Source organism: Chelonoidis abingdonii, chromosome 9 (assembly GCF_003597395.2).
Source record: "Chelonoidis abingdonii isolate Lonesome George chromosome 9, CheloAbing_2.0, whole genome shotgun sequence".
Lineage (NCBI taxonomy): Eukaryota > Metazoa > Chordata > Testudines > Testudinidae > Chelonoidis > Chelonoidis abingdonii.
Window position 1 is genome coordinate 6,730,589 of NC_133777.1, and position 20,078 is coordinate 6,750,666.

Genomic DNA, 20,078 nt, shown 5'->3' on the forward strand with positions numbered 1-20,078 from the left:
GGAGAGCCTGCTCTCAAACCAGCCCAAGGGAGGACAGTGTTTTGTCAGCTAAACCAGAGCAACTGCAATCAGCCCACGGGCAGGGCTAGTGCCAGGAAAGGAGGAGTGGACGTCTCAGGGCATTTGTCTCTTTCCCAAACAGTGCACTGCCACATCCGTTCCACAAGCATGGGTTTCCCTTCTTCCCCCTCTTCAGTGCCCTGCCTCCAGCAAGGAGTCTGAGCTCCCTACCAGGCAAATGGAGCAGCTGCTGCTGAACAAGGAGGGAAATTAATGACTCGGCACTGAGCGGCCACAGGTGAGCTTCTGCAGAGCCATTGGTCTCCCTGCTGGTCAGAGCCACTCTGGGCACGCTGCAAAAAGCTGCCTTAGTGGGGGACAGAGGAGGCTACCAGGAGTGCAGAGCCTCAAACCTCAGGCTTGCTGGGCCAGAAACCCATGATTGTTAGGGAGGCGGCGGTTAGTCTGATGGAGAGTGTTCTCTTCCCCATCACTGCCACGTGCCAGCTCCTGACACTGCCCGCAGGTGCCAAATCTTCCAGGCATGGCCTGCTGTTGGAGAATCGCAGCTCAGTCAGGGACCTAGCTGTTTGTGAGCTGGCTTTGATTTGTACCATAAGTCTCAGCAGTCTTCAAAGTGAAATCCTCAGCTCCTCTTTAAGAGCTTTCCAAACTCATGGTATTTTTATTTGCATGTGATTTTTTGGGGGAAGGGTGGGGGGTGACACCCAAGGATGAAACATCCCCGCCAATTAGTATTTCAAGGGGGCTGTCAGAAAGGGTGAGATGCACCTGTTGGATCACCAAAGCCTGTGTCCTAACAGGGGACCCACTGTTGGCCTACTCCATCTGCTCCAGGCTTTCCATGTTGTCCAGCTCCTCCTGCAGATGGTCGATGTATTGATTAATCTCTCTCACACGGTTGCGGTTTCTGCTGAGCTCGTTCTTGTGAACCTGAGGAGAGTGCAATCAGACAGTGGGTCCTTGGGCTTATTTCAAACCTTCAGTCACCTGCTGTAGCCAAAGGGCCCAGCAGAAAATTCAGAGATACCTTCCTCAGCCCCTCTGACTTCCTGGCAGTGGCCCAGCTACTCTGGCTGGACCCTGGTGCCTCTCTGCCTGCTGCACTAGGAAGCAGCTGCAGGACAACGTGCTTTCATTGCCTTGCTGCTTGTCTTTTCCCTGAGCAGGGTTTTGCTCCCCAAGCCGCAGGGGTTTCCTTACCTCCTCGATCACCGAAGATGACCAGCTATTGGCTTTGGTGACAATGTCATCCTCTCTGTTATCGATCTTCAGCAGGTGAATATCGTGGGAAGCATTCACTGCGTTGACGATGGTGTCTTTGTCCACAAAAAGCTAGGGAGTGAAATTGACCGAGCGATGGGAGATGTGGATTTCACATATAAAAGCAGCAGGTCTCAGAACTAGATGTGTCATAATGCAGCACTTGGTAGCACCATCAGAGAAGAAAATAAAAGCTCCCTCTGGTACATCTCATGCTTTACCTGTTCAAAGCCGCGTACAAACTCAGCCCCACTATAGCCTTGTGCAAGGACTATTTTACAGATGGGGAAACTGAAGCAGCATGGCAGTAACTCACCAAAGCCTGCATAGTAAGCAAGAGCTGGGAGTAAACTCCTAACCCCATGCTCATTTCTCCAGACTCTGCTGCCTTCCAGGATCTGGCAAGCCTATCTTGGCAGCTGTCAGTCCCGGGGAAGGATGCATATGCTCCAACATGCAGGCATGGTAAATGGAAAACTGCACTCAGAAGAGGTTCACACTGCCACAAACTCCAGGGCTTAGAGATCAGCCTGAGAGAGCCATGCTGGCCTAGGAGGGGGCAGGACTGGGCCAGTCAGAACAGACACCTCTCCCAGGCAGCTTCCAGCAGCAGAGCTCTGGCCACAACACAAACAGGTCTTCATCCCTGGTGGAAAGCTGCAGTGCCATCACCATCTTCCCTTCCCCATTCCAGCCGATCTGCCCTTGCAGGCCCAGGGGTGCAATTTGTCTAGCACTATTGCTTTTTGGGAACAAGTGTAAGAAAATTCTGGGCTGTGATTTTATTGTCAAACATAATGTAACTTTTTAACAAACATGGCAACTTTTTATAATTGCTGCAACTTTGCCTGGCGTTATGACCCTGTGCACCAGCTCACAATGCCATTCACACAGATTTGGCCTGCTACCCTTCCATCATGCTTGCCTTAGAAAGTCAAGGGGACGGGGGGGTGTCACATGGTGTCTCTTCCATGCCACTGCCGTGCTTTGGAGGGGAGGCTGAATGCCTTGGAAGAAGTTGCTGGAGCAAGGGTAGTGCTACTTGGGGGTGGGGAGGGATACCCAGAGTTTCTCATCAGGAAACAGGTTGAGGGGAAGCCTGAGACAAGGCTTGTGAGAGCCTAGGGAGTATCTGCCTCATGCCATGCTGATGTCTGATCATGCCAAAACCACAACTTCAACAAACTTCAGCCACAATGTTTGAACCGACAAACCACGACTTCCTTGCAGCCTTATCTGCGGGGAGGTGTGGTGGGGGTGGGGGCGAGGTGAAAGGAAACTACTTCTAGCTTTGGCAGAGTAATTCAAAACGATATTGGGTCTCTGAAACCCAATCCTGACTGGGAACATGCTACGCTCCCTTCCTCCCCACTTGGGATCCCTGCTTCCTAGAAGAACCTAAGCTCCAGACACAACTGGGGGCCTCACCAGTCGAACATCATCTGGCATCTCCTCATCAAACTCACTCTTGACTATCTTCTCCAGAGTGGTGATTGCTATCTCCAGCAGTTTCTCATGGTGATGATTTTCTAGATCCCGGCATTGAGCCATCGTATGGAAGAAGGTTAAGAAACAAAGAAAAGAACAGTGGCATTTGAGCAGCCTCTGACAGGCTGGACCTGGTGCTGAACATCAGAGAATGACGTTATACATAAGCAAGCACTGCTAACTCTAAAAGGCGATTTGTCCACCTGTGAAGCAGGTGACCAGTAAAAACTCTGCTTCCTCAAGTTTGCATTGCAAACCCCCAAAAGTAATTGAGCTGGCTAGTGGAGGTCCCGGAGTGTTCAAAAGCAATCCCCACTACCCTTGTGTTACGTTATCCAGGACTGACACTGGGGGCCGTTCGCACGGGAAGTTCAATGAGGCCTTTGTTTCCGTGTGCAAAACTCCGAACATGACAAGCACTTGCACAGGGCCCAGAATTTTGTGTATATAAAAATCATTTCACCTGCCACTGCAATGCAACCACCTGTCAGGCAGAAGAGGGCAACTGTTCTAGAGCACACAGCCGCACAACAATCTAGGGCACAAAGAGACAGTACAGGAGGAGTTTTAGATATTTCACCTCTTAAAATGTCAGCAATACATCACACGGTCAGATTTACCAAGAGTTTGCTCAGAAACAGAGGTGGGCTTTCAAAGGCACAAAGAGCAGCAAGGAATTTAATTCGCAGTGCTTTCACTGAGAATTAGGTACCTCACTGTAATTTCATTACATCCTCATCACTGAGTTGTGTAGCAGTTCCTGACTGGGTTGTCTTGCTGAGAATATGGTAGAGAAGTATTTGAGCAGAGTCTGTATTTCATGAACAGGGAATTGTTTCCTAAGAATTAATCAAAGTCTACAACACATTAATAAGCAACAATCCATTTCCATACAGTGAGTGCTGACTTCTGGGCCTTGCAGTAATGTTGTGAAGTGAAGCAACACATTTGCCGCAGGTCAGATTTATACGACACAGAGTTCAGGCCAGTAGACTGCCAAAAGGATATATCCCTTGGACGTTCTCAATAAATGTTGACACCTGGTCGGCAATGTTTCTTTCAAAATCCTTTATTATTTCCTTAACATGGAAAAGAAAAGGAAAAATTACCGAGTACTCAAACACATACAACACAGATCAGAACCAGGGAGAAGTCTATAATGCAGTACACTTTTGATCTGATCCATCAGTTTTATCAGCACCGCTGGGGACTGAAGGTACCTCAGATAAATTAATTATACTGAAGCACCAAAAGGCATGTGCTTTTCTGCACTGGTATGCAAATGTCAGGGAAGATTAGATTCAATCCTTTTGGGAAGAGTTGATGGAGCGATGCATTTATAACAGACTCTAGGAAGTTCACTCCATCAAATCACTTCAAACCTTGTATGTACATTATGACTAGGGAACATTTTGTCTCTGATTAGAGGCAGATTTCAAAGTTTCTCATTTGGTTTATGAGGCTGCAGGCTTCTTGAAGACTTTGCCATCAGGAGCATAACTAACAGCTGGGATGATGAGAGATTTTGTTTAAATCCTGGAAGGTGGATGCTGCTGCTTGCTGCCTCTCTCAAAAACAGAAGATAGTCTCTTAGAGCTTCTGCTTTCCCTAACATTCCTAATCTAAGGTTTAAAACATCTGGTGCCTCAAACAGGACATGTGAAAAGCACCTCTGAAATTTCTGCAAAATCTATTGGTAATAATGAAATAAATAAATTAACCCCTCCTACCCGATCTGCTAAGCATCCAGTTTGAACTCTGCTACAAGCTACCATAGTCATGCTCCCAGTGGGGAGCTCAGGAAAGTGGACTAACTTGGGATTGGGGCATGAGTGTAATTTTTTAGTCATTGCAACGATCCCTTTGAAAGAATTACACCACTAGAACCTTGAAATCCTATACTAGGGAATAGCTTCCACAAAATGGCCCAGTAACCTCCCGGATGACCCTTTAGCAAACGCCGATGCCTTCATCCTCAGTAGCAGCGTATGAATAGTAAGTGCCAATGCAACATATAAATACACTGGGTCCCATTCTTCGCTGCCTTGCAATTCATGTACTCGCTCCTGTGCAGAGCAAGAATAAAGCTGGTGTCAGATACTATCCAGACTGATTGAGTTCTACGCTCATTCTGCACAAGTGGGACTACGCAAGGCATATGGCAACAGAGAAGCAGCTCCAGTGTTTTCTATCTGACGCTTAGCAGATATATCCCCTTGCCTTACCTCTAGTTGGTCAACTGTCTGCATTTCCAGGGTCATAAGTGTGTCTGACAGCTGAGTGATGTCCTCATTGTACTTTACAAGTTTAGAGTCCGCAATCTCAAAATTACTCATGTTTTGAATCATGTCCAACAGCTGAATGGAGAGAGACATACAATATCATTTATGCTGACCATTCCATTGCAATTTAATTAACTGTTATTGTTATATACATGAGAAAAGTTCTGGCTCACGATTGGTTGAAATGAAATGTGATGGCTTGCTAAGTGGCTCTGGTTTACATACTCAGAGGTCAGTAATACCAAGGTGCACTACAATGTTAACCAACAAGATTCCACTGCAGCAAGTTGCGTGAAGACTCTGATTTGCTTGCCAGTCAGCAAATGGCTTTTCCCCTAGACCTCCTACTTTATCTCACATGTAGAAAGTCTGTATCAAAGGAAAAACTATAAGCCTTCTGAAATTCTTAGCCACAGGGGGGAGACTTCCAATTACTCCTTATTAAGAAATGCAGGTCTAAATCCTGATCTCTTGGAAGTCAAGCAGAATTCTGCCTGATTTCAATGGGCCCAGGATTTTGCACTTAGAAGATATGTAATAGAACATCACAAGTGATGAGTTCTTGTTACAGTGAATGACAGTAAATCTTGCTCTTCAAAGTTAAATACTGACAACAGCCTCACAGCGGTCAACAATCTTAATGTATTGCTGAGCAATGTATATGCTAAGCAAAGGTTATTTTCAAGAAGTGTCTTTGTAATAAATCTCTCCTACTGAAATCTGAGAGTTAAAAATATATTTTGAAGGAGCCTAATGCACCTCACAGTTGGAGCCAATAGAAGGGACTAAAATTAGGCAAGAACCATTGCAGAGGGCTATCTGTAAATCAAACAAGATTATGCAGACACTGTAATGTTAAACGGGGCATTTCTTTATATAAATTAATCAAGCCAGGAGGCCCCAAGCAATTAAAACCGGGCTCCTGTTAGCAACACCTGCTGCTTTAGGGCTTTGGCATAATTCTTTGCTCCTTAACCAGCTTCAGAGCAAGCTGAGCAGTCTTGCAGTTCATATAGACCTGCATGATGGAATTATAGCTAGGCAAATGGAGCCTAGCAATGGTTTGTACTTTATCACCTTCTAATCTCCTCCCACTCGTTTTTAAACTGGTATTACTAAGCCTGCAAAATCCATTTAGCAGCATTTCTGACTGACTGACTCCCTCTCTCACCTTGACGAGCTTACTTAGGTCAGAATTTTTCATACACCACAACGTGCCTACATTCAGCACCTAAATCCATATCTAAGCTTGTAAGCAGGCAGAGGAGTACACAGACATATTGCCTAAAATCCAAACTTACCTGCATTTTGAGTGTGGATTTATTGGTAACTCAGATAAAAACACTTTGGGGCTGGGACTTTTTGTTCTGTTTGTACAGTACCTAGCACAATGGGGTTGCGAACATATTCCTAAGTGTTCTCCCCCCAGCCCCGGATTTCCATTCAACACCTCTGAGGCCTCAACCCCACATCTACCCTGGCTGGAGTTAAGTCCACTTGCTCATGAGTCAGCGTTAATATACACTGCACCTGCACACAGGCTTCAAGCACTTGGTAACAGAATGACTCAGCATCCTGCCACGTTGTTACAAAGCACCTAAATAAAAGCAGTCTGTTTTCAGAGGTGCTGAGCACAGCGGATCTCACTGCCGCCAATCATGAGTGGCTTGTTCTATACAGCTGACAAAGCCCTTTACCAGAGTTTAGCCACGCTGATATTTCCATGGACCTCTAGAAACAATAATAACTGCCCCTCTATTTTACATGGGTAGAAAGGGATGCAGCTAGAAGCTATGACCTTGCCTTCCCCAGTGATGTGGCTGCATCTCTCTGGAAAGCAGAGCTGGTTGAAAAATGGTATTTGCTGCCAAAATATTCAAAGAAAATGAATGTTTTTTTCTGTTCAAAGTTATTTTGTGGCTTCTTTTTTTACAAAATGAATTGAAACTAAAATGATTTGAATAAATCATTTTTGCGGTGTCATTGTAGCCATGTTGGTCTCAGGATAAGGAGACATGGAAGGTGAGGTAATATCTTTTATTGGACCAACTTCTGTCGATGAGAGAGACAAGCTTCAGAGGTTCCGAGTCAGGAAGAAGAGCTCTGTGTGGCTTGAGAGCTTGTCTCTCTCACCAGCTGATGTTGGTCCAATAAAAGATATGTCACCCATCTTGTCTCTTGAAAAAATAATGATCATCTTGTCAGATTTTCCCTTTCTTTCTCCTTTTCCAGTGGAGACACAGTACCTGGGTATGGACCAAAAGGCAAAAATAAAATGAAAACTTCTATAGCTCAGTAGTTGGAGCATTGGCCTACTAAACTCAGGGTTGTGAGCTCAACCCTTGAGGGGGCTAGGGGGGAATAGCTGGGGATTGGTCCTGCTTTGAGTAGGTGATTGGACTAGGTAACTTCCTGAGGTCCCTTCCAATTCTGTAATAGAATAAAAAACTTTCATTTCAGTTAGTTTCATGAAAATTTTCAAAAGAAACTTTTTTTGTGAACATTGTCATTTTCTTAAAAAAAACACCATTTTTTTGTGGAAAAAAAATTTCAGTTAAAAATCTTTGACAGCCCTCCTGCCAAGCCTTTAGGAAGAACAATTAACATAAAGACTTGGTGTTATCATTATGTTGGATACAAGGACTGTCATGTTTAAAACCACACTAGCTGGTTGTGCTTTGCCCCAGAGGCCAGGTTTAACCACTTCCAGTTGATGTGATTTTAAACACTGCAGCCCTTGTCTATAATGAGTGCTAAGTCATGCTCGATATTATGTTAGTTAACACAGTGTCAATCCCTCCAGTGTAGACAAGCCCATAGAAACATATGCAGTAAAATCTGGGGCCGTATTCTGATTTCCCTTAACCTAGCGTGAACCTGGAGTCATTAAACTGATCTCAGTGGAGTTACTCCATACATCCCTGAGATCAGACTCTGGCCTCTGATACACAGAAATCATTTCAACAGATAAAGGCTGTAATCAAATACCCCCTGGCTGTCATTTTCAAAATCTAGGATTATTTTTGTGCTCTGCTGTTGACTGTCCTGTATCGCTTCTTGAAGGCACTCGTAGAAGGTTGAGACTTCAGCTTCTCGCTTTTCATGCTCTTTCAGACCATAGGCAAAGAGGTTCTCACAAATTAATACAAATTTACTCTTGTATGTGAAACCAGAGTCAAGGTATATAATCTGTAACAGTTTAAATGAGTCAACACACTAAGCATGGTTGCATGATAATCAGCACTGCTCCATTATGTCCAGCTATTACCAACCTCAACGCGAGGCAAAGCATCTTCATCTTGACTGATAACTCCACTGAGCTCACTGACCGCTGAGGTGCTGAGCTGAGCATTCTTCACCTTGAAGGCTTGGGCCACATCATCTTTTCGCACTGGGGTTTTGCTTCCTTAACTGTGTGGAGGGGCAACATGGTGGGCACAAAAGGAAACAACTTGTGCCTTTGCCCCTGACTCTTCTCTGCCATGTAAGTAGAATGGAGCATCTGACCCTATCTCTCTTCTCAGCTGTGAGTACAGTGCTTGTAAAGTTAAAAAATCCTGCTCAAGAGCCAGAGCCCCAAACACACTGATTTGGTAGCACCACAAAGATATTGGCTATTTGGGAGGGGGGAAGGGTTGCAAGTTGCTTGGCAATGGAATTGTTTCAAAAGTCTATTCTGTTTATTCTCTGATGAACCATCCTGACAACAGTGTCGAGCAATGATAAGCAAGGTCAAATGTGGAGCCCTGCCAACGTTCCATTAATCTGAGCTAGAAAAGGAATGATAAAATGATCTGCTTTTTGATCATTGTCCAGGATCAATGGTTAGAAAAATGTACTAGCCATGAATGTATTTGTACTGGTCCTACAGGGTTAGTGTATCTAACTGGCAGATTTTGAGTTTATAAGATCAAAAGCTAGTTTCTCTGACCAACAGAAGTTGGTCTGTAGTGGAGTGGTTACCTACTCCAGCCCTGACAGGGTTAAGGCCAGCCCTGGGTGAGGGTTGGGGCTGTAAGGAAAAGCCCAGGCTGCTTACAAAAGCAGGCACAGCTGGGGCTATGCCCCAAACAAAGCACAACAGATCCTTATAAAAGGCTGCTAGGTTGGAGCTAAAATATCTTTCTCTCTGGTCTTGGAGGGAGTAGGGCCTGGCTGTTGATAGCACAGGTACTGGGAGTGAAGCAGAGATGGGGAAAGGCCAGAGGAGCAGGGGTGCTCCAGGCTGGCGAGGCCCTAGGCTGTAGGGCCTGGCCCTAGGCTGTAGGGCCTGGTCCTAGGCCCACCTTGAGGTACTGGGTGGTAGAGGAAGACAGCAGGTCCTACCCACTTGCCTGTGATGACTGGCTATTATACTGGAGTCTGCTCCAGAGGGCAGGGGCTCATTGCTGACTGGCAGTAGCCACTGGCTGAGGCAAGTTGGGATTAGGGGATTGGGGGTCTCTGGGGAGGGGAGACCCTGAGAGGGAGAGGTTACTGCCAAAGGGCAGAACCCCAGATAAAAGGGTACTGGAGTCCAGGAGGGACATGGGGGGGCCAAGCAGTAGCAGGACACCAGCCTGCAGAGGGCGCTCTAACAGCTGGAGAGCTAATTCCCTGAGATGATCAGCAGGAGGTGCTGCAAGGGTGAGTCCCACATACTTACATGGTCCAATAAAAGATATTACCTCATCCACCTTGTGTCTCTAACATCCTGGGACTGACATGGCTACCACAACACTGCATATAACTGGCAGGTTGGGAGATATTTGACTAGAATAATCCTGATTATTCTTACTATGCCCTACCACTTCAACTGAAACATGATTTTAGCAATTGCTGTCTCACAATCTGCTGCAAATGTAAATGAAATCACTGTGCCATCTGAAAGGTTGGATGCATTCTGGGCTTCAAGAGATTGTAAATGTCCTGATTTCTAGAGGTTCAGAAGGCATTGGCTTTTACTAGCAAGTCTGATTCAAGTAGAGAAAAAGCAAGATGGTAATCAGAATGATGTGATTGTAAAACTTTGAAATCTCATGACCTGTCAGTATTGGAAGCAAGCCTTTTTATACAAATGAGATTTCCTAATTTGGGGTTTCCAGTTTGCCAATGGGACAAATCGTTTGTTTATAGCCCTTGTGTTTCATGAAATATCAGACCTCAAAACTGTCAGTGGTCTCATGGCCTAGCAGTACTTTTAAGGCACTGGTCCAAGACTGAATACAGCAAGTCTCCAATCTCAGATCAATATAGCTTTCAGTTCTGCATAAAAAGAACAGATGAAAAGTCCCTGTTGATGCACATCCTTGTGAACTGAAGTCATCGGCTTTTATCATTAGATTTTCTAACAGAAGGATATGTCTCCAGCAAGTCAGCCATTCCAGGGAGGTAAGCCAGCTTGACAGCTTCTGTATCTTCTGCGTACATACTCTCAAATAAGAAGGGTCCATTCAGGTACTCGACGTAAGCAGCCTTTGGAGAGAACCAGGACAATATTTAAAAAAACAAAACAGAGTACCAACTTGCTGCAGAACTTAAGTAACACCGTGCTGCTTCTTGCAAAGTGCTAAGGAAGGCTCAGTCAGGCTGAATGACCCATTGAAATCAAATGGCACCTAAATATCTTTGAGAATCTGGGCTGACATTATTAACTCTCCAGTTCTGAATGACGGGTGCCTCCTGCGGTGGAATGTGAATTTCATAACAATGGACCAGATCATTATTACTATATAGTGGAGGGAGATTTTTGGCTTTCCAAGGAAAACACTATATTATCATTGACAAGTCCTCTTCCGGAATTAGACAGTGGCTCTTTCACCAAACAATGTGACAGAGCAGTTCAACTCCACTTTGTGGTCCTGCAATGTGATATCTAAGCTACTCAGGCACAAATGGGACAGATTTTGTGAGGCCCTATACAAAGGAAGACATGAAGGGCCCCATGCAGGTCCCTCAGGGTCAAGGAGAAAGTCATAGATGCTATCTCCATGTATTCGGCACTCCTCCACATCAATCTTAATGCCCAGGGATCTATGTCATTGTGGAGGAGGCATAGGCCTCCAACAGCCACCCCGTCGAAGTGCTCCTCTGATTGCTATCTGCTCCTTACTCTGCCCATGTGCTTAGAGGAGGGAGCAACACCGATGCCAAGCAGAGTGCGTGGAACAAGCAAGTGGCATGGAAAGAAACCTGCAGCACTCCCATAAAGCCAGCAGATCAGTGGAGGCAGGAAAGCAACACGCAGACAGCCTGATGGGTAGCTGAGGGCACCACTCTGCTCTATCCCATTCTCACTGCATATCTTGACAGTTTTCCCATTGTGATCTTGCAATCACTCATAAGATTAAATTAGTACTGCAATGTTATCCAGCCACTAAGTCTGAAGGGGGAAATCACTGCACTGTGAATAATGCTAACAGCTCCATCAGATCTGATATTGTGTTAATCTAGCATCAGGCTGACAAGAAACCAAACTATGATTTACTCTGGAGCTTCTCTAGGTCAGTCACGTAGATTTAGTTGTTCAGCCCAATGAATTATGTTCCTCCATGTCCTGCATATGACACACAGGGTACCAGATGTCCCAATTTTATAGGGACAGTCCCGATTTTTGGGTCTTTTTCTTATATAGGCTCCTATTACCCCTATCTCCATCCTGATTTTTCACATTTGCTGTCTGGTCACCCTAATGACATAGCAGCTTCTGTTTTTCATTCAAAAGGTCAGATTTACAGACCCAGAGATTAACACTGACCTTATTTTTATCTCAATCAATATTAACCTCCCATTAAATCTTCTAATGGATAAAAGAGAAGCTGTTTGGTTTCTTTGCAGTGTAGTAACATACAGTCAGCTCCAGAGACCATACCTTGTGGTGCTCCAACTCTTTCTGCTTAGCCTGCTCTTCCACCAGCTTAGCCAGAGCCTGTGCTTCACCTTGCTTTAGTTCATCAATGACATATTGATATTTTATGTCTGCAAGTTCTCGCTGGGAAATACATACAAAGAAAACATTTGGGTTAAATTACCTTGTCTCCTAATAAATCTGGGTCAGATACAGCTCTCTGTGTAACGTACATCCAGACTGCTGTTGCTTTCCTATGTTAGGTGTAATCTACATCCTCTGCATGTTAAAAATACGGCCCATGGGGACATTTCTGATGGCTCTTATTTGTCTAGGTAGTATTTTAGTAAGACAGCAACTGAAAAAAAAGAGTTAGTCTAACCCTTTAAATGCCTGTGTATTTCCGGAGTGCCAGCACGGTGAACGCTTTGGAAAGTGTGTGGCTAGTCTCCAAATGGTTAAATAAAGGGGAAGGTGGAAGTACTTACTGTGTTCTCATCCACAAGCCTGAAGTCCAAGTACACCAGATCTGGAAGGTGAGCGGCAATGAACATTGAATATTGTTCATTTTCGCAGACAGGGTTCCCAGTGAGATTCAATGTGCGTAGATTTTTAAACTTCCTGAGGTAGACCACCTATGCCAAAAGAAAGGAGATGCTGCATTCCCGCCCACCACGGGAACAACAAGCAGCAATGCCTTGAAATTCATGACATTTATCATCTCCGTCCTAGCTCAGGACCTTGCTCGCATCTCCACCCTTCGGAGAGAGTTGGCACAATGCATTGGACTGACTGTCCAAGCACAGCTGCAGGTTTAAAGCAGTGGCTTCTAGCACAGTGTTGAATCATTTTATCTGAGAAAGAAACTGCTTTCTATATGGTTCTTATACATACAGTATAACTCTTATTGTGGACATACAGTCTGCGGGCCTGGCAATGTGTCCTTTATATGGATGGATTAGAAGCTTCCAGGGGTCTCAGACTAGTAAAATTGCCCTCCATAAAGGCCCAAGCATAAAATGAAAGGACTCAAAATAAATCTCTGCCTCTGTTTTCTAGTCACATAAGCTATTTCCACTTTTTCTGGCATCAACAGGAGTTCTGCCATTGATTTCAATCATAGCATGATCTGGCCCAATGAGTGAATAATCCAAAAATGGGGAAAGGTAGCTGAAACAGATATTTCCTACTTGAATATCTTACTAGAACTTTACTGTAGACTATACAGAAAGTGAGACTTTGAAGGGGAAGTCGCTCCTCTAAAAAGATGTTCAGATTGAGTGAGAGGCAGAGAATATGTATGAGGGTGCGTGGATATATACAGATAGCTAGATAATGGGTATATACGGGGCTGAATGGATGATGGGTATATATCAGGAGGCATGAATGAATGGATAATAGGTATATATTTGGGGAGAAAGAGATGGATGGACAATGGGTATATATGGGGACGGACGGAGGGGAAGACGGATATATGGATAGACAATTGGTGTGTATAGGGATAGATAGATAAGGAAGGAAGGAAACACTGGCATAAACAATGAAATTCTTACATTTTCCAAAGCAGTTAGATTATTGTTTCCTATAGAGAAGACCTGTAGTTCTTGTAGCGTGTCCAGATTCTCAATCTTAGATATTCTATTATTGTAGAGGCTCAAATCCTGCAGTTTCACCAGAGCTTCCAAACCTTCAATGACTTCAATATTGTTGAAGGACAAATCTAGAAAAAAAATTAAAGTCAAGAAGTTTTACAAGCAAATTGTTTATCTTCAACTAAACATCATTGCTTGGGGCCTGCAGTTCAGTTTGTATTTTGCATCTAGCACATCTATTAATTGTTTTCCCTGGCAGTGATCAGTATTCCCGATGAAGCCCTAAGAAAGGCTTTCCTCTTTACTCTCAAGGGTCTGCATAAAATCACCACTCTTTTGGCAAAGAAGGAATAGATGCAACTTTTTCTACCACTTGTTCATGCAACTCTTCAATCAGACAGAGGAGTCACTGAAGTCCTCCTCTGCCCAGAGGCTGCGTGCACGACCAGCACATGACTCCTGCCTTTTAGTGACATAGGGAGCAAGAGATGTAGAGATGAAATCAACCTACATCTCTTGTATAGAAGTGCATAGCACAGGGGAAGGGGGTAGGAAATGCCTAAAGAGATGCAATTTACAAGAAAATTTCTGCAACAAATTTGATAACACCAGCTAGCTTTCTTCCCCTTAGACCGTTACCTGCATCACAAAACCCTCACCCTAGGGGTGATGTACCCTAGGCAAACTCCTGCTCTCAGTTCATGCAACCCCAATGAAATCAGTGGAGACACACCAGGAAAGAGTTTGTCCATTGTGGCTATTTGACTCATGGATACTTTCACTCATCTTGTTCTTCAAAACATCCCATTCAGCACCTAAACTTATATAAAGATCTAGAGTAAAAATTTCAAACTTGTATAAGTGATTTAGGAGCCTATTCATAGGCACTGACTTCTACTTGCACCAGTGGGTCCTTGAACTCCCTCTGCTCCCTGCCCTGCCCTGACTCCACCCGTGCCCTCTCCCGCTCCACCCCCATTCCAACCCCTTCCCCAAAGTCCCCACCCCAACTCCGCCCTTTTCCCGACTCCTTCCCCAAATCCCCGTCTCAACCCCACCTCCGCCCTTGAGTGTGCTGTGTCCCCGCTCCTCCACCTCCCTCCCGGTGCTTGCTGCCACCAAACAGCCAGCCCCGAAGCACCCATGGAGTCGGCGCCTATGAGCCTACTTCCCATTTTCAACAGACGTAGGCACTTAGGAGCCTACATCCTATTGACCTTCACTGAGACTTTGGTTCCGAAGTGCCCGAATCACTTTTGAAATTGGGACTTAGGCTCCTAAGTCAGTTAAGCACTTTTGAAAATGACATCCTAAGATGAGACTTTTCAAGCCAGAAGATCGACAGGCAGCTTTGAAAATCAGTCTCCCCTAAAATGTTTTCTTAAATATATATTTTAAATACTTTAGTTTAAAAAAAAAGATTTTATGACATTCATGTCCTCTCACATTTGACAATTAAATTGAGGGGCACTTCAGAGAGCTGACTGTATCCCTGGGGAATGTCCCCCTTAGCAGTGTTTGAGACGGGGCATAACATCCTGTTTTCATTGTGGAGCTGCAGCTGGTGAGAGACGCTTTTGTTCGCAGTAGAACTGAGCTCCACTGCGTTCAAGTTCCAGCTTCTTAGAGCTGCACGATGACAACATCAGGATGGTTTTTGTTTTATTTCAAATAGGTCGATATGCCCAAAATAACACTCTCTTTGGAAACTGATTTCTGATACTAGTTAAGCAGCTAGATCATAAATGGAAGCTAGAGTTGTAGGACTCTACTGGCAGACTCAGAATAGTGGCCAGAGAGGGATAGATCTCTCTCCCTCTTAAGAGTTTACTCTGTATATCTTAATTACTTGGATGCTACCAAACATAACAGGCATATAGGGCAAAATGCCCCCTACCATGATACCAGATTTATCAGGCGCATCCTCCTGAACATATCAGCAAATGACTGAGTCTGGGGTAGCAGCAATGAAGGTGGTTCAAACCTCTCCTCACAGTGTCCCAACCTGGAGTGTGCATTCAGGCAAAACACCCGTTGATTTACTTCAATGGGTCTTTGCCTGAACAAGGACTGAGTAAGCGGGACTGGGCTGGGGGCCAAACTCCAGCTTCACACTGGTGTACCACCACTGAAATCAATGCAGTCTGTCATGGGCTTGCCTGAGCCAGTGGAGCATCTCACACAATGAGCTTGCCTAGTCTTACAGCAGTCACGTTAATATTTGACTCCAAATGGCCCGCTCTGGGGCCTTACATTCCACAAAGTACAAAAAAGGCTTTTGTTGGCTCAAACAACAAAGGAGTAGTCAGAGTTCAGCCAGGCTTCTTGGGTTAAGCCAGATGGACCTCCTTCCTCCTCTGTCCCAGCATCAATCAGAACTAGTCCCTGGAATCAGCCATTCCTTTTTATCCTGCCTGCTGGACCCTGATTGGTTTCTGGCTGCTCCCAGTCCTTTTAGCTGCTGGAGGTCTGATTTTCACTGGTTCAATCCATAGCTGATCCCAAGAGGCCTTTCTTGGCAGCTCCTGGAGGTCTAAACTCTGTGCTTTTTTCCCCAGAAGGACACTTTCTTTGGGCAGGGTGCACCAAGTAGCAGGGTCTCCCTCTGGGAGCAACAAATATCTGGTACATCCCATCATATTCTATCATCCTTCCCCGTGCTAGCATAGGGTGATTGTTGCCAGTATCTCCTTCCAAACACTGTTACAGTGGAATTTAAAATCTTGCATAGGCATTTCAAAGTACAATTCTATTTCATTCTAGAAGTGCAGCATACTCAATCTACAGACATCAATTTCATTTCAACTATCAAGCAAAATACATTTAACATATATTAAAAGCTGAGCCATCAACAGACAGTACCACTGCCTTTTTCCAGTTATGACACGGACCTGAATCTGATCTCACTTACACCAGTGTAGATTTTAACGGAATTACTCCTGATTTACATCACTGCAAGGTGAAGCCAGCCTCATACCCCTAACCCTTACCAAGCCAGATTAGATGGACGAGACTATCCAATGCCTCTATCTTCTCAATGATGTTGTTGTCTAGCTGCAGTTTAGTCAGATTCACAAACTGCCATAGGTTATCAATCTTCAGGATATCTAAACACACACACACAAAAAATACTGCAGTTCACCCATGCCAGACTTTAGTTGCAACACACACTATATTGTACTAATGACACATGCCCATTACCTCTTTGAACAGATCATGATGGTGCACTGGTGTGTGAAGAGCACCGTGGAGACTGCTGAAAGGTCCTTAGACAAGATGAGGGTTTAGTTTGAAACAGCTGGGATAACCTCATTGTCTTGCACCACTGCCCACTGCTAATCAGTATTGCCAGGAAGTCACTGAGGGGATGCTGACTGCAACACTGCAGACAAGAGTGGCTTTATGGATTCACTACAAGAAGGTCTTGACCTTCACTTTGATTTCTAACTTAAAGAGTGAGGAATGAGACTACTTTCCTCTGAAGTTGCAGGCTACTGGTGGGTAGTAGCTAATTGTAAACAGCTACCCTATCACATTATAAAGTTACCCCACATTCTGTAATGCTCTCCACCTCCTGACGTTATGGAATCATTGCATGAGAACAAGGTGGAACTACTATGAGAATTACAATGCAATTTTTATGCATCAGATAATCTTCTGTCTGGAGTGAAAACAAGAGTTATTGCATTTTGATTCTTGGAGAAAATTAGACACTTGAGGACAGGCTGATATAGATTATAGCAAAACACTGGTCATGGTGATGGAATGCATAGGAAATTCTCATTTTCCCTTCTCTTTATACGAGTGGGAGTTGAGATAAAAAATAGGAGTAGAAATACATAAGAGGAAAACAACACAAAAAACACATTTTGACCTCAGACAAACACAGCATGATTTTTTTTAACATTAGGCATGCAACTGCATGTGAAAAATGTGCAAACAACTGTACACTCCACTTGCAAGCAAATGCATGCACAAATCAGGAAATGGTGTGTGCAAATGACCAGAAGTCATCATTTGCACACACCGTTACCTCACTGGCATGCTCACAATCACAATAACTGCATGAACAAATTAAGGGTACATTTTGCCCATCAATTTATTTTAATTTTTGTGTATTAATTTACTGCTGGTCTGACAGCACTAGGGACCGAATTCCTATATCAACACTCTAATGGGGCACACTACTCCCACACCACCTCTGGAATGTACCTAGACCTGCAATGGGAAGGGCAAGTGGGTAGTTCAGTCTCCTTCACAAATTAAATCCTTGGCCTCTTTGCTGAGCCGTTCAACAAAGCTGTCAATCAGTACCAATGGTGGTGCTGGGATATTATTTTAATATAGATGCTCCTCAACTCTGAACTGGACTGTGTCCACCATAAGCTACTCAAGTGCCATCAGATGAGGACAACTTGTGGTCACTAGAAGATTGGATTTGACTTGGCCTACCACAACAGGGGAAGCTTGGTTGTTCCCATTTGGTGCCACCATGAGATAAATGTTAAATCATAATAGTAGTAATTAATAATAACAGAGTTGAGAAGCTTTATAGGCCATTACCATTCAGCTAAGCCATCCAGCTCCTAATATGGTAACTTTCATATGGTTACAGCTAAAAATGTAAATTTAGTCACTTACTGTTTACATGACAAATTCCAGGCTAATCACAATTATTTAATGGCCAATTTGTCACTTCAAACATACTACTATTATCCTTTAATTAACAAAAAAAATCTGATACTTACTTCTGAAATCAAGCTGTAGCTCTGTGACATCTTTGTAATCAATGCCTTCCCTCTTGGCAAGCTGTCCCAATTCCTCTTGGGGCCCTTGCTCTTCCACAGCTTTTTGAAGCATCTTTTCATCAATCACATTTGGCTCTATGGTATCATATAACCGACTCATTTTCACATGAAACAGGCCTTCAAGAGCAGAACAAACAGTATCCCATAGTTACCTTTTTCCATGTGTTCACTGAACTGCAGGCAGTATACAAAAACAATAGCACAGTGGGATGTTTAGTGAGCCCAATCCTGCACTACTCAACTCTGACTTATTAGATTTTATTAAACTGCTACCCAGTGCAGGGCCAGAAGATTTTCAAACTCATGGGCCCAATCCAGATACCATGTACTGAGTTTAAGGAGAAATATCCATGCAGAAGAACTGCAGCTTTGGGCACAATGAGTCTTTCCACAAACATCAATGAGCAGTTGCCACAGACTTCCAAAGGAGCAGAAGGGGGCCCATCCCACTACAAGGATCTATGAGTTAAATTCACCCTAGTGGAGAAGGCACGAACCAGGCTCCATGTTGGGTCTCCACCCTGGGGTGAATGTCACCTCCTAATAAGACTAGACGTACCAGCCAAGAGACAGGCTGATGTGCACGTGAGAATTACCAGTAACAGGTTTCTAAACACTCATCTAACGCTGCAAATTCTGGCATCGCTCAGACTGTGTGTGTGTGTGGGGGGGGGATTTACACACACGAGTGAGACTATCACGCAGCCACCTGCCCAAGCGCCACCCATCCTGCCACGCACTCACTGGCCGCGCAGCCTGTCACGGAGCCACCTGCCCATTCAGGCTGCCCCCACCCACAGCCACCTACCCACCCAGCCCGCCCCTGCGATCTCCCTAGAAGCTCGGCCACCCTGCAGGGCGCTCAGCCCGCTCGCCGGCCAGCCGCGGGGCCGGGCGATGATCCCGGCAGCCCGAGCCCAAGATGCCCAGCAGGTGGAGGGCGAAGAAGGCGACGAAGGCGGCCACGTGATTCCCGGGCACCCGGACCCCCAGCCCCAGTGACAGCGGAGGGCCCGCCAGCTTGTCCCGCACCAGGACTCGCTGCTAAGGAAGCCTGCGCGGTTGCTAAGCAGAGTCATGTGATCTCAGGCGCTGGGTGACCGCAGAAACGCTCTCCGTCAGGTGACAGACCGCGTCTGCCAATCGCAGCTTCCGTTCGGGGGTGACTTAGACAAGCGAGTCTGAAGCTTTGACACCAATCAGAACGCAAAGAAGCAGTGTCGGCCAATCAGAACCGTTCTAGATATAGGAGGGCTGGAGCTTCAGCGACTGGTGTGGCCATTACCCAATAGAATTGGAGACTTAGTGGAAGATTGTCCAATGGCGAATATCGGTATAGGAGGTTCGCCCCCCCCACCACTCAGTCAACGGGGGGGGTGTAACTCTGGGGCGAGGGCGCTGATTGGTGGAGAGGCGGGGAGGCAGGACTGACAGTGATTGGCATGGTATGCCCCCAATGCAGTCGGGGGCGGTGGGTGTTCTGGCCAGTGGGGGTTCGGTGGGCGGGCTGTTGGCGGCGGCGGAGTCTCCGGTTGGTCAGTGAGGGTGCCGGTCAAGGAGAGGAGGAGGCCGCAGCTGGAGCGGAGGACGGGCCGGCTGTTTGTTGTCATCCCAAGATGGAGTTTCTGCTGGGGAATCCGTTCAGCACCCCGGTGGGGCAGAGCCTGGGTGAGGGGGGGCCGGGGCACAGCCGGGCCTGGGGAGGAGGGCGGGGCGCCTGGGGAGTAACTGGCGTATAAGGGGGCGCAGAACATGGGGGAGTAACTAGGGGCAGAACCAGGCTGAGTGGGGGGGGAGG

The 20,078-nt window shown here is 45.5% G+C and overlaps 2 protein-coding genes across 4 annotated transcripts in view; one reads left to right on the forward strand and one right to left on the reverse strand.

Moving 5' to 3' along the window:
• Positions 1–512: 512 nt before the first annotated feature.
• DRC3 (dynein regulatory complex subunit 3) lies at positions 513–19,010 on the reverse strand. Its single transcript, XM_075069157.1, has 12 exons — positions 18,221–19,010; positions 16,463–16,579; positions 13,434–13,600; positions 12,369–12,515; positions 11,905–12,024; positions 10,393–10,508; positions 8,043–8,214; positions 4,998–5,129; positions 3,781–3,851; positions 2,713–2,836; positions 1,225–1,356; positions 513–954 (listed from the first exon to the last, which is right to left on the reverse strand). Exons 1-12 carry the CDS (start codon positions 18,378–18,380, stop codon positions 841–843), a joined length of 1,572 nt encoding a protein of 523 aa, XP_074925258.1. The 5' UTR covers positions 18,381–19,010; the 3' UTR covers positions 513–840.
• Positions 19,011–19,837: 827 nt separating this feature from the next.
• TOM1L2 (target of myb1 like 2 membrane trafficking protein) overlaps positions 19,838–20,078 on the forward strand; it is a 67,028-nt gene continuing 66,787 nt past the window's right edge. For all 3 annotated transcript variants that reach the window (XM_032762643.2, XM_032762644.2, XM_032762645.2), the window contains exon 1: positions 19,838–19,948. In XM_032762643.2, the coding sequence (XP_032618534.1) occupies positions 19,897–19,948 (52 nt within the window). In that variant the 5' untranslated portion in view covers positions 19,838–19,896. The remainder of the gene's footprint in view (positions 19,949–20,078) is intronic.